General features: G+C 36.4%; 2 protein-coding genes across 3 annotated transcripts; both read left to right on the top strand.

Moving 5' to 3' along the window:
- On the top strand, nucleotides 1,749-3,825 carry LOC107645766 (peptidyl-prolyl cis-trans isomerase CYP19-3). 2 transcript variants are annotated; one of them, XM_016349865.2, is made up of 2 exons: nucleotides 1,749-2,216; nucleotides 3,103-3,825. In XM_016349865.2, the coding sequence occupies exon 2, from the start codon at nucleotides 3,128-3,130 to the stop codon at nucleotides 3,650-3,652; it is 525 nt and encodes a 174-aa protein (XP_016205351.1). In that variant the 5' UTR covers nucleotides 1,749-2,216; nucleotides 3,103-3,127; the 3' UTR covers nucleotides 3,653-3,825. The 2 variants fall into 2 exon arrangements, with proteins under 2 accessions (XP_016205351.1, XP_020959783.1); XM_021104124.1 differs by lacking the exon at nucleotides 1,749-2,216 and adding an exon at nucleotides 2,284-2,308.
- Nucleotides 11,574-13,814, top strand: LOC107646429 (protein FAR1-RELATED SEQUENCE 5-like). The gene is made up of 3 exons (XM_016350612.1): nucleotides 11,574-12,580; nucleotides 12,680-13,598; nucleotides 13,725-13,814. The coding sequence occupies exons 1-3, from the start codon at nucleotides 11,574-11,576 to the stop codon at nucleotides 13,812-13,814; spliced, it is 2,016 nt and encodes a 671-aa protein (XP_016206098.1).

Below are 15,009 nucleotides of genomic sequence, written 5' to 3'. Positions count from 1 at the left end.
TTCATTCGAGTCTAATATGAGAAGCAATGCTCCTAAAAGAAAGGAATATGAGCAACAGGAAAAAAAGAAACAAAAAAGAATAAAAAGAAGAAGAAAAAAGTATAGTATTAAAGAAGACATTTTTGTAGCAAAATTTCGGTGTAAAAATTAAGAAATTTTTAAGTTATTTAAGAAATTTCGATGTTATTTTTTTGATAAATTATGCATAATTTAAAATTCTTCTTTTTCTTCTTAGAAAAAAAAAGAAAGAAAAAAAAAAAAAAAAACAGAAACAAAATCTGATTCAGCTCAATAATAAAATTAATTTTTGTTAAATTTAGACTAACTTAATTAAATTTAGTTATAAAAAAGAGTTAAATGTACAACAAGGCTACGAAGATAAATAAAATTGACCATATTCAAAGCGGTAAGATTTATCTTGAAAAAAAAAAAAGGTGGTAAGATTCCAACTCCAACCTCATGGTTAAAAAACTAGGTGATAAGCACCCATAAAGATAAAGAGACATTTTCTTTTACGAAATGAATATTATTATTCTTATTTTAGTAATGTTAATTTTTTTATAAATTCATGTAAACATAGTATTATTATTTTTTATTTGTTTTTGTGATAAAGTGTATAAGTAATGTTACCTATGAAAGATTTTTGGTCTGACCCATACAAAGTTTGTACCTCGCCCAAATTTCATTTTACTCAAAAATGTTTTTGTTTGAAAAGCCCTGGTTCAAGAAGTCCAGTCCCCAATCTACAAAATATGCAAAACCCTAACCCTAAAACCCCTCAGCCGGACCACGTGTTTGTTGAGAAAGACGGCGCGAAGTCAATTGGAACTAGGGGTGCACAGACCCGGCCCGGCCCGGTCCCGAACACTTTAGGGACTAAATTGGTGTGATTTCATCGGGTTTAGGGTCGGGTACGGGTCTCAAAAATAGACTCGGTCATTATTTTGGGTCGGGCCCGAGCCATAGCTCGGGTCACCCGAAGTCGGCCCGGTGGCCCGGTCATCATACACAATTAATATTTTGTGTTATTAGTAATGGATCATGACTATTCTTATGTGGAATTTAAGTATTGTAAACCTTAATATTTTGTGTTATTAGTCATTATAAGACTATAAGTTAATGTTTTATGTTTAGAATGCATAAGACTTTAGACTAATACATAAGATTGTGTTATTTGTATTGGTTTGAATATTTGGTATTATTAGACAATTAGTATTGATTGTGGTTATGCTTTAATATTAATTGTGGTTATGCTTTAATTTTGAAGAAGGGTTGGTTCTTGTTATATTTTTTTAAGTGAATTTTACTATGTTAACTAATGGTAACCAACTTGGGTTGGTCGAGTGGTCAGCTCACTCGTCCGCTTAAGCAAGTGTCGGGAGTTCGAACCCCGCCTTGTGCATGCAGCAACCCATTGGCCAGCGGCAGACCCTTAAATGGAGCTCAGATCCGCGACGGATTAGTCCTTAACCTGTCGGGTTGGGGGATACCGTTTGGGTAAACCAAAAAAAAAAAAATAAATAATGGTTGGAGTCTTAAAAATTTGGATATTTTTACATGCTAGCTTACAAGAAGGTTTCAACATAATGTAATGTTAATGACCCGGTTTTCACCCGGTTTTTACCCAATTTTCACCCGGTATAATTGTGGCCCGAAAGTGTATTAATTTCATCGGGTCTAGGGCCGGGTTCGGGTTTAATAAATAGACCCAATGTATATTTCGGGCCGGGTCTGGGTCACATCAAACCCGGCTTCATCCGGCCCATGTGCACCCCTAATTGGAACGGAGGACAACCATTTTAAAGCTAGGCAGATGGCGAGGTGGACGGCGACGCGAACGGCAGTGTGGAAGTGGTCACGGAAGCTGCAATGGAACCAGAGAAGCGAAGCAAAGGAAAGACCGACAATTGGTCGCGACGGCCATGCAAGCACGAGAAACAACCGGCCTAGCGGGTGAAGCGGGCGATGGTGGCATGTTCGCGGTGGATAAAGGTCTGCTTGGGAGTTCGGAGGTGTTAGAGCGACGCGACGCACACACGCAGCGGCGTAGAGAAGGAGGACGAAGTTTGAAATCCGGGTCTGGACCCGCGTTTCCTTGGTTCTGGGCCTGGATCTGACCCAAAAAAAACCCTAAACTCTCTTGCCACCGTTTATTTAAAGCCTTTTCTTCGCCACTGTCTCTCAACTCTCAAGCTCAGATTCATTTCAAATCCAAGGTACTCTTTTCTTCCTTTTTACCTTTTCTGCTATGTTATTGTGTATATCTCTGCACATTTCGAAGACTCTCTAGTGCTTTATTTCGTAGTCTGTGAGTTCAAAACATGTGCAAAATTTCATTTCATCTTCATTCACATCCTCTTGCTTGTTGTTCATAGCTCTGAGGATTTTACACAGAATGATGAACATTCTCTATTTATTGATTTCCATTGTATTATGGTTTTTATTTCTTTAATTATTGTTAGTGTGCTTATGGACGGTCTTGTGTTGATTAGTTACGACATCATCACATAACATAAACCTAAGCTACATCTAACGTTGCCTCCTCGATGTATATCTTTCGGTGTCTTTCTATGATTAAATCGGAAAGGCTCTATTGCATTGGGGCAAATATTGCATCATAAGTTAGCTAGTTTTAGTTTTAGTTTTGGAAGAACAACAGCGAGAATTGATATATAGTTTGACGGTTAAATTACTCTGCTGTTCTGTTTTAACAAATTTGTAATTAAGTTCATATGGTTTAAAAGCTTTTAATTAGTTCTCTGTGCTATTTTGAATTTTTTAATTAGATCTTTATGCTAAGGTTTAGGTACTTAGACCGGAGGCGTGGGTATTTTCAATTTGAAGAGGAATATGTTGATAACCCAAGTGTTTTTGGCATGATAAGATCTAATTACAAAATTAAAAGAAGTGTAGGGATTCAATTGGAAGCTTTTAAATTGTAGGGAGTTAAGTTCAATTTTATTGAAATTATAGAGACTGACAAAGTAATTTAACCTAGTTTGATATATGGTTCTCACCTATTGGCTTTTATAATTTATTTATCTATTGATTTGATTATCAGTACAATGATAGTGTGTGACAACATTGTATTTACCTGGATAGGGAACTTGGGTCAAATCTGATAAAGATGTCGAATCCAAAAGTTTTCTTTGACATTGCAATTGGAAGGATGAAAGCAGGGAGAATAGTAATGGAGCTGTTTGCTGATGTAACACCAAAAACAGCTGAAAACTTCAGGGCTCTATGCACCGGAGAGAAGGGGATTGGAAACTCTGGGAAACCTTTGCACTACAAAGGGTCTTCGTTTCACCGAATTATTCCTCAGTTTATGTGTCAGGGTGGAGATTTTACCAGAGGGAATGGGACTGGTGGAGAGTCAATTTATGGTTCTAAATTCGCCGATGAGAATTTCAAGTTGAAGCATACAGGACCTGGTATGCTTTCCATGGCAAATGCAGGGCCCCATACAAATGGTTCTCAGTTTTTTATATGTACTGCCAAGACTGAATGGCTTGATGGGAAGCATGTTGTGTTTGGAAAAGTTATTGATGGGTACAGTGTGGTTAAGGAGATGGAGAAGGTTGGTTCAAATGCTGGGAAGACATCTGAACCGGTTGTTATAGAAGATTGTGGTCAGATAGCAGAGAATTGAATTCATCATCCATGGGTTTTTCATGGCAAGTTTTAAGCCTTGTTAGTAATACAATGTAAATTAATAAGCGATTATATGTATTACAAGTAAAATGCTTTTAAGTTGATTTTAATTGATAAATTGCTTTGTGCTTTGTTGGACCAGATGATTTAGAAGAGAAGTACCACACAGTACACTAAGTTAGAACCGAGAATGGGATGGGTAGGGTTTGAACTTTATTTTAATCTTATCTGTGGGTTGAAAACTTTTTTAAGACTCAACCCTGTTCTATCCTAAAGTTCTTAATCCTACTCTATCTAATTCTATCTGCAGGAAAATTAAAAATTTTTAAACAAATATAAAACAAAAATGCTAATAAAATCCTAAATTTCCTGTTACATCATCATGTATATCCTACTTCCTCACTGAATATGTCTATGATTCTCCATAATTTCTAGCCTTTCTAGTTACCTACAGAGATTTTATTTGTACCTTTATTGCTCCCCTGTTTTGTACCCTCTCTTCAAAGCCATACATTCCATGATTCATCCTTAGTGTTGGCTTGAATTTCCCATGAAGGCCACCAAGCAAAGGCCGCGACGGGCTTGTCCTGCAACTTCAGCTTTTTGTACATAGATTTAATAGAGCAGAATTTTTATAATACATAGTTGTTCTCCCATGCTATGGCCTTCTTGTAGGGTGTATGTTGCACTCCTCTAAAGTGAACTGCATATTAGTCTCAAGTGTCATGATTGTTGCTTCTAAATTTACAGCATACCGAGTCTTTTAGGAAAATCTTCACCCTTTTTATAATGGTTCGTTGGCCTCTTTTAAAGGTCGCTCCTCAAGCACACAGATATCTTTGGCAAGAGCTTTGATCACATTATGCTCCAATGACTTTAATGGAGAACCTCTAGCGTCTATAACACATTCATGTAAGTCTGACAAGAGTATTGATCATCTCAATGTTGCCTATTCCCACACATATATCATCATTTTATTTGATCATCAATGATGTAAAAATTACTTGCTTGATGCTCTTAGATTTTTACCTTCGTTTAAACGCCATCCAATTTGAAGGAAGCTGTTGCATAATATACTGAAGGGTATTTACAAATTTTATTAATTAATATTATTGATATTATTATTAATATTATTAATATTAATAAACGGTTATTAACTGTTTAGTACTATTTGGTTGAAGGGACACAACCTTTTAAGGATTGTGTATGTTCAAAACATTGTGCCTATTGGCTAAAGGGATACAACTCTTAAGTTGTGTATGTTCAAAACATTGTATTTATTGGCAATAAAAAAGACACAACCATTTGTATACGTAACTAATCATAATTGCTACGTGCAATATGTATAAATAAGTCCTTATCCACTATTTCAGATTAGAAGTATTAAGTGTACAATTTACTCAACCATTAAAAGAATTTCTTTGTTCAAGAGAGTTGAGAATTTCTTACTATTGCTAATTAAGAAATTCTTAGGTTTCATTGTATCCTAGGAGAGTATTGTCATCAACTTTATAACAACTAAGTGTGAGAACAAATATCTCTCTAAAGAAAGCGATCTAATCGTGCCTTGAAACCACTACACAAATATAAGATTTTGTCATCTTACCATTTTCATATACCCAACATATACAAGTTGGTTATTTTTTTAAATTTAAGTTGTTTTTATTTAACTAGAATTAGGTTTTATCGTTTATTATTTAATAATTTACTATTATGATCATTTTTTTAGTTAGAATTATAACATTTATCTTTATCTATAAGTTCCGATACAACTCATGTTTAGAGTTAAATCAGACTTTCATTAAAAAATATAGATTTTTTGTACAGTAAAAATTGTCTTTATTTTTTATACTTATACACTACATTCTATGTTACTTTTTTCTTACTCTTTTGAGTTTGCTCGATTATACTACTGAAGGTTGTGGTAGGCTTAGAGAAGGGGGGTTGAATCTATGCCTTCCTTTTCAGTTGCTGTTATTACTCTTTTAAAATAAACTTTCAATTCAGGTTCTGTTTGAACTCAGTAGTGAAAATTTATGAGACAATTTATTTTTGTCTCATGAATATCAGAAAGCAGAACTCAGCAGAGAAGAAAAAAGCTAACACTAGTATGTATCCTTGTTCGGTTGCCTTGTACTATGCAACCTACATCCAGTCTCCTCCACAACTATGGAAGAATTTCACTATAGTTAACAGTATTACATACACCAATTTCACAGGATTGACCCAATCCTTTCACACTCAAGTTCTAACCTAACTTGACATTGGCTATGCTAATACCTAACTAATCACTCTTAGTGCTAACCCAACTAAGAAAGAGATACCTTACAGGTACAAGATACAAGACACTTAACCAACCTAAAGAAATCAGAAAATAACTCTAGGCTTTTCTCTCAAGTGTTTCTCTCAACTTTTTTCCACTCATGGCTTTTTCTTAAGCTTTCTCACAATGCCTTTTCTCACAAGAAATTACAGAAAGATAAACTTAGAAAAGTACATTACAATCAGTAAAACATGAAGGAGATTGACTACATCAACAGCCTCTTTGCTATGTGATAAACCAGATTTGCATGTCTCTGATTCAGTTCTTCATTTTTGGCGGAATGCTTCTTTGAAAGAAAGCACTGTCCAAGTAGAGGAACTTCTTCAGAGAACTTCTTCACAGAACAAAAACCTCAATACACTGGGTTATCTCTCCTTGGTTCTGAATGAGCACAAAGTCTTCTTTTATCTCCTTGCATGTTGCTGAGTTTCTCTCTCTGAGGTCAACCCTCGAGCTGTGTGCTTTACTCACACACCACATTACCTTTTTTCCAATTAATCCCCAAATTGGAAGTTTGAGTCTGACCTTCTTTCATGACCGAAAGTCTCAGGGAAGCAAAGAAAATTATTTTCAATAGTGAACCCATATCTGAACCCTTGAGATACTTCTTGGTCCCCAAGAAACAATCTTGACCATTGATGTACAGCAGTGGTAAACAGAGATTGCTTTCTTCATTTATCCCAAATTAGGGATTTCCAAGCTGTCTCTTTTTTGCTTGACCGAAGACACAGAGCAGTAGAAACAAACATTTTTAATGGTAATCCCAGATCTTGGCCATTGAAAAACAACTTGGTCCCCAAGACACATATATGAATGTAGATGCACAGCAGTGAAGATCAAAGAACACTTTTTTCATTTATCCAAAAATGGTAAAGCAGAAGATTTGAGATGAAGTGAAGAAAGTAAGTTGCATGCAAATGGAAATAAATCACCTTTTAATTTCTAACTCAACTTGATGGGTGATTAGATCTTTGCTTTATGATTAAGCTTTCTCTTTCTTTCTTCTCTGATAAAAGTAGCAGGAGGAACACAACTCTCTTTCTTTTGTTTTGTTGCTGACCGAAGCAATAAGAGAGAGTGAAGACTTCAATCTTGTATGAGAAGTTTGGTGGGATCAACTTGGGTAAGCATCTCGGGCTTGGGTTGGCTTTCTTCATATTCAGCCCGTTGGTTTCTTTGGCTTTGTTTCTTTTGGGCTCTACTTGACTAACCAGCCCATTAGCCTTGATGTTTTATTTTTATTCCATTTTGGGCTGCTAGACAAAGTCTTGGCCTGCAATGTTTAATAAATAATTAGCAACATATCATTATTAACACTCAACACTAATTATTTATTTTACTCAAAAATAATGTTTGTCATCACTAATTAATTTAGTTAATTTCTTAACTCAACAACTACCTTTTTTTGAATATAGACTCCAAAAACGATACAGTTTTAGCATACTATAATTTTATTTCTTTTGTTGATTCCAGTGCTATTTTTGGAGTTTGCGTCCATCTGGTTTCTTGTAATTTTAAAGTTAAAATATTCGGTTATTTTCCGTTTCGAGAATTACCTGAAACTGAGGTGGTTTGGGCCTGAACGTTAGGTTCAGAGTCCTTATGATGAGAATTTCGACATCTTTCTCAGCGAGGTAATGCCTCCCGAGCTCTTTGATGGTGAATGAGATGTGGTACCTACAAAGGATTCAGATGCTTAACTTAACAAGGATTTTAAGTAGGTTTTATTAATTAGGGTTGAGAAATACCTGTGTGTAATGAGATATTTATACAATTGGGGTGAGGATTTTGCCCTCACTTTGTAACTCCTCACCTATAGTGATAGGTGGTTATTTTTCTTTGTTTAGAGGGTTGTTGTGATCCCATATTTAAAATAATGGGTGAATTTGTAGGGGCAGTTGAGATTTTCTGGCACCCCAAGTGAAGTCAAACTACAGTTAAAGGATCCAGGCCCCATAAAAAATGGTTGGTCACGAGATGTCCAACCCGTAGAGATTGGTCGCGTCGTGTGCAGTGGTCGCATATGTAAGACCTGCATATTAGCAAAAATGTTGAGTGCTGCAGAATTTCAACCTTGCCCTTCGGATTTTCGACGCGCATAACTTTTTTGTTTTAAAAGATTTTTCATTCGTTCTTTGAATGGCATAAACCTCACAGACCCAATTTTCATATGAAAGAAGTTTGAAACAATTTGAAGGTCCGAAAGCCAAGTTATGACTCGTCAAAATTCGGCCAAAAATTAGTTTTTCACAAAAGTTCATAAACCTTTATTTTCATCAAAGCCAACTTAATTCCTACATTCCACTTATATAAATAGCACCACAACATATCATTTACAACATTATAATCCCCAGATCCTATTAGAATCAACCATACTTCAATTTTACATAATCTCATACACAATTCCTCAATTAACTAACAAAATCATCATCAATCATCATAACTTTATTACCCACATCAATCATCATCAAACTATCATACTCATATCAAATTACACACATTACACATACAAGCTCCCATCTCAACCTCCACAACTCACTAATCACATACATAATAATCATTCTCAACCAACACAAAATCATAATTCATTTCCTATCTTAGGGTCACTTGCCTAAGTTTTCACAGAACATTATATATTAAATACGAGAAATCTAAATCATACCTTGACTGATTTCCACGTATTACTCAAGGCAACCCACTAATGCACCGAACACAGCCCCAAGAGGTCCAAAATCATCAATGCAATATCACCCAACCTCTACCAAGTTTCAAAGCTCATAATTGAAGCTCCAATATATATATATACACACACACACACACCTTACCCATAGAGAATTGGTGCAAGACCTATAAAGTTCATGAATCCAATTCGGTCCAAATTAGTTATTGGATTTTATAGAGAATTCCGAGACGAACGCATGGCCGCTGACGGCTCGTCAATCGGAGTTTCGGATCAAAAGTTACGTTGGATTGAAATTCAAGAGCAAGGGTTTTAAGTTCTCCTTCCCTTCTCCAAAATGTTTCCCAGCGTGAAATGTAGAGGAAGGAGGAAGGGAAGCTGGGTTTTGATTAAATGGCTGGGTTGAATTGGGCCTTGGGCCCATTTTGGACCCGGTTTGTCTGATTCGGTCCGTTCGGCTCAATCTTGGGTCGATTTTTTTAAAATTGGTGTCAAAATTCCTATTTTAATTTTCTCTACTCTTTTAAACTATAAAATTATATTTTCTACGGGTTTTACATCCTACCCCCTAACAGAAATTTTCGTCATCGAAAATTCGCTCTCAAATCTTCATATATGCTCTCTCATGTCCAACCGGCCTATTATCATTTATTTTGTCATTCTTCCAACATGAATTCAAACACAAATTCACACTCTCTAGTCTCAGGTACAACATAAAAGACCTAATCAAATTCAAGCCTAACTATATCCGTTTGTTTCACTCTTAACTTAGTCTAGTTCTTTTTTCAATGACTGCAATCTTTTTACCCTTCAAGAGTTCCATCTAAGTCAAATTAACTTCAAGTCCTTCTTAGCTATCTTAAACACTAATCAATTCTCCAATCTCTTAATTTAATTTAATCTGCTGTGACCTAAATCACACACACTTTTCACTCCTTGATTCTACGCCGATTCCTCAAGACACCTTTATATCCTAATACTCCTTTCTCACGTCACTATAATTCTAGAGCCACCAAATTCACCATGCTTCCGCAGCGTTTGTTTAATTATAAGCCACTAAGATTTTAATCATGCTCCTACTCTGCCAGATCACTCCTTGAATCCCTTCATCTCTTTAACTAAATGTCATCGACCTTTACTCCAGCTGCACGAGTTCTAATCCTTGTCTTTCTCCACCACCTAATCTATTACCTTCTCCATCACAATCCTTAGGTCATTTGCTCCATCCTTTCAGCAGTAGCTCGCACAGCAGCATCCACAAAATTAAGCCGTATTACCTCACTCGCGTCCACGAGACGCCCTTTGGGGTCATGTCCACACCGAACAATTGATATTAAGGTGATCAGTCTTAATATCTAAAGTCTAATGCTTCAAATCTCCAAAAGTAATGCTCATGAATATTTATGCTATATATGTCAAGCAGAAATCCTAAATAGCATGTACACACAGCTAGAGTATGCTCAGAAGCATAGTTAGTCCATTCCCCAAGCTCTACAGGAACGAACTGCTCTGATACCATAATGTAAGACCCTACCACACATAGTCTTATGCTTAAGTCATAAAGCTGAGGTGGCAAGGTATCACGAACTCTAAAAGTAAAAATGTATAAATATATAATAATAATAATAGTTGAAAGGAATTTAGATCGAGGAGCCTGTGAAGGAAAGTTTAAAACAAAAGTCGTAACACTCACGTGAACGGAAAATTTGCGTACGAAGAAAACTAAGGTTCATAAACCTAAATATATAGAAAGTAATAGCAGGGAGTCAAGGATACAAAATAACAAGTTCCTAACTCAGCTTGCAAAGCTAGGGCTGGCCGGAGAAATATTTACATACAAATATATAACCTTAAGCCCAACGAAACATGTTTAAAAACCCTAGTTCTCCATTAAACCTCTAGGAGGTACAATAGCAAAGTAGTAATATACATAGGAGGAGAGTCTAATACATATATACACATATCAAAATATCAAAAGAATAAGAAAACCCCAAATGGAAACCACTTCGCTGCAAAAGCTCCAAACGCCAACCAAGGTGTCTCTCGACCTGTATCTGAAAAATAACAACACAGTATGAAATCAGAACCAGAGATTTTTAGCATGGTAAAGGTGCCACGCACATAAGATATAAGGTCCTGGGAATGCCAGAGGCAATCCTAGAACGCTGACACTTAGAAATAAAGTTTAAGTTACTAAACAGAAGCCATAAATGGGTGGTCGTCTAAAGGTTCTCAACCTAACTAAACTTAACCTATACACTAAACTTTCCCACCTTCCCTCCGTTCCTCTGTCTCCTATGAGTTTCACAGACAAACAAGCAAAACAAGGCAAACACAAGTAGTTCACAAGTAATACAGATGATAATTATAACAAATAGCAGATTATAATCACGTAGACAATCCCATATAGTTCACAAGAAAGTAAATCAGACAACATACATATGATGTATGCCTGCCCTATGGCTGTTGATATCAACTGTCGGTTACGTAGCCAGCCCGACATGTCCTGATTGATAACAGTGTAAAATTAACCATGAAAAGAATTCCAAGCTGACATAGGGGAGTTAACACCCCAAGCTCAATGATAACCATGGGCAGGATCCCAAACTGACAAGGGGAGACAACACCCCAAACTCAATATTATCCATGGGACGAATCCCTGTGTTTATTTTTTTTATAAATTGTAGGTGTATGTTCGTTTTTGGGAGATGGAGCCGTCGGATAGCGATTTTTTTTGGAACAAACTCCGATAAGGAGTTCCTAAGAGGAGACAATCTAGATTTTTTAGACGACGATTCAGAGGCTGATGAAGATAGACCTCAAGATAAGAGAATAGCAGAGCTGTCACGAGAAGATATCATGCAACTTTAGTTTACAGATGAGGAAGCTGTTTATCGATTCTACAAGACTTATGCAATGATGCACGGTTTCGCTGTGAGGTTGGATGAAGTCAGACGCGATAGCGATGGTTCCGTAATTATACGCCAAATTGTTTGCAATCGGGCGGGCTCAAGAAAGGAAGAGGTTGAAAAGGACGAAAGAATCAGGGACCACCGACCCCTAACTCGAAGTTGTTGCCGGGCGAGAATTCGTGCAAGACTAGATACAAAAATTCAGAAATGGAAGGTTGTTTCGTTATACGAAGAGCACTCTCATGAATTAGTTGATCCACTCGACGTTAGCATGATGCCTGAGTTTCGCACATTCAGTGTATCGGATAAAGATCAGGGAAAGAATTTGCACGACATAGGCATCAGGACCTGTCACATCTTGGGATACTTGGCTGCTCAAAAAGGTGGATATGCAAACTTGTCATTCAACCAAAAAGATATGTACAACCTCATTACTCAACATAGGAAGGAAAAGGTGAAGGGTGGTGATGCAAATGCTGCAATAAGCTACCTGAGAGGTAAAGTTGGGAATGATTCTTATTTCTTTGGCAAGTACACATTAAGTAATGAGAATCGATTGGAAAATTTGTTCTGGGCTAATGGGACTAGCCGTATTGATTATGAGTGCTTTGGGGATGTCTTGACATTTGATTCGACTTACAATAGGAATATCTACAATAAACCACTTGTGATATTTTCTGGTAGCAATCATCATGGGCAGACTGTCATATTTGGTTGTGGTCTTCTTGTTAATGAGGATATTGGTTCATACAAGTGGCTCTTGGAAACTTTTTTGGAAGCAATGGGGAGTAAACACCCTACGGCAGTTGTCACCGACGGAGATCTTTCAATGAGAGAAGCAATTAAACAGGTCTTTCCTTATGCAACACATCGACTATGTGCATGGCACTTACATAGGAATGCATGCGAGAAGGTTAAGAACAGTGGATTTCTAAATGACTTCAAGAAATTGATTTATGCCAATGTGAGTGTTGTAGAGTTTCAGGTCATGTGGGAAGACATGGTGGCCAGGTATAACTTATTAAGCAACTCTTGGGTCATCCAAACCTATGAGTTGAGGAATCTATAGGCTCTTGCATATTTGAGGGACCAATTTTTTGGGCGAATCAGGACAACATCCCAGTGTGAAGGGATTAACTCTCTAATAAAAGCATATGTGAGAAAGAAAGATACCCTTGAATTCATCAATAACATGGAGACCGTGGTTAGCCATTACAGGAACAATGAAAGAGTCGCAGAGTTCAATAGTAAATATACCGATCCAGTACTTGTGACTTCTTTGCCGACACTTGAAGATTTTGCTGCAAAGACTTTCACTCGTAACATGTTCCGGGAGGTCAGAAAGGAAATTGAGGGTGCTTGTGCAATGAATACAGAGTTGGTAATTCACGATAGTGGAAAACTATACTTCAAGTGTAACATTTTTGGAGTGCCAGAGATTGATCATGTGGTTGAGTTTGACAGAGTTAGGGAGATGCTTCGTTGCGAGTGTCTGTGGTTCGAAAATAGAGGGATTCCCTGCATGCACATATTTGTCTGCCTAAAGCACCAACACGTTGAAGTTATTCCAGAATGCTTAGTGTGTAAGCGTTGGACGAAGATTGCCAAGAGTGACTTTATGAAGACAAACGTCGATGATCCAAGTGATTCTGATAAGGTACTAAAGTGTCGTTTGGGTGTGTTGGGTGCTGAGTGTTCTAGGTTGATGGATGTTGCATGTAAGAACTCAAGTGATTTTGTCGAAGCAATGAATGTTGTTGTCAACACAATTAGAAAACTTCAAAAGCGAGGTGAAAATTCACGCAACGGTAACTTAGACGATGACTACATTGTTGACCCATTGGTGGTGAAGAGTAAGGGAGCCCTCAAGAAAAACTCAAAATTTAAGCAACAGAGAAGGTGCTCAAACTGCGGTGTGACAGGGCACTACAACAAAAGTTGTCCTAATCTTCCTGGTAGAATTCCAAAGGAGCCAGTAGACGATGATACAGAAAAGAATATCAGCAGCCATCTTGACATCTTCACTAAGGTATCTCATACTATAACTATGTCTAGATATTTGTTGTATGCTAATTCGGCATATTGTGTTTTAGATTTATAAACTATGTTATTTTTATGCTTTTGTAATGGAAGGTGATATTTGGTTTGTGATCAGCGCAAAAGACATGATAGTCTGAAAAATCAGCAGAAGATGGAAAAAGATAGGAACATTGGTGGTGGAATAGCACCAACCTACGGAAGGTGATGTTTGGTTTGTGATCAGCGCAAAAGACATGATAGTCTGAAAAATCAGCAGAAGATGGAAAAAGATAGGAACATTGGTGGTGGAACAGCACCAACCTCAGCAGCTAAATCGAATTTTACTGATCAAGTAAAAACATCAAGTCTTGGTCCCGATATCTCGGTTTGTGCATCTACAAGTAACGAAGAGTCCGAGTTGAGTTCCAGACCAGCAGAGTCTCCTGTTGTGGCCCCTGAAACTGGAATGGCAGATTGAAGATGATTCAGACTTTGAAATGATTGATAATTTCGTACCATTTACTAATTTCCTTTTATTGATGTTTTGTATAGTTTGCATTCATTGATTGAATTGACAATTATTGAACTAGGAAGATTATGTCATATTACTCATTTACTATTAAATTTTGAAATTACTTTTTGACTTATTCTATCAATAACAGAACTTGATCTTAGTTTTAGTTCATTTGATGTGTCCCCATGTACTGTAGTAAGTAATTACCACGGAGTTTAACCACCAAATTTTAACTACGAATGCTAACTCGTGTCTTCTATTTATCACCAAATTAGCTCACATTGACGTGCCATAACTGACCTGTCTTTAATAGATTTACTAAGCTATAATATTATTTCTTAAAAATATTCTAACATTAACACAAATTTTTAAATTAAATCTAAAAATGTAAAAAATTAAATTTAGTTAAAATAAAAAATTATAAAGATAATTCTAATATGAAGTGTCTATGCTTTATGATGCTGAAGTCGCTCTTGTTGTCTTCTCCAGCCTTGACCGTTTGTATGAGTATGCTAACAACAGCTTCCTTCGCCTTTTCTTTCAAATAAATCTCCAAATCTTTCACTTTCTTAACTATTTATATTTTATACTTTAATTTGCCTTAAATACTTTTAAACTTGTTTATACACATAACCACATCTTCATGTTGATGATGCTTATTATCATATTTATTTTTAATATAATCAACCCAAAAAAGTTGGTAAATAGAAAAACAATGTCTTTTTTGTGTGTCCAAATTAGAAGTGAAATTTAAACTCGTGACTTCTAGGTGAGTATAGCCAAGTTATTCCATTTGAGCTATACACCAAAATCAACTACTAAGGTAGAATAGATTTAAACTATATATGTATTCGTACACAAATATATACTAGCAACTAGTGTTGTCCTTGCAAGAATGCAAAAGGAA

The sequence above is a fragment of the Arachis ipaensis genome, chromosome B06 (assembly GCF_000816755.2).
Source record: "Arachis ipaensis cultivar K30076 chromosome B06, Araip1.1, whole genome shotgun sequence".
Classification (NCBI taxonomy): domain Eukaryota; kingdom Viridiplantae; phylum Streptophyta; class Magnoliopsida; order Fabales; family Fabaceae; genus Arachis; species Arachis ipaensis.
This window is presented reverse-complemented; position numbering and strand designations above follow the sequence as displayed.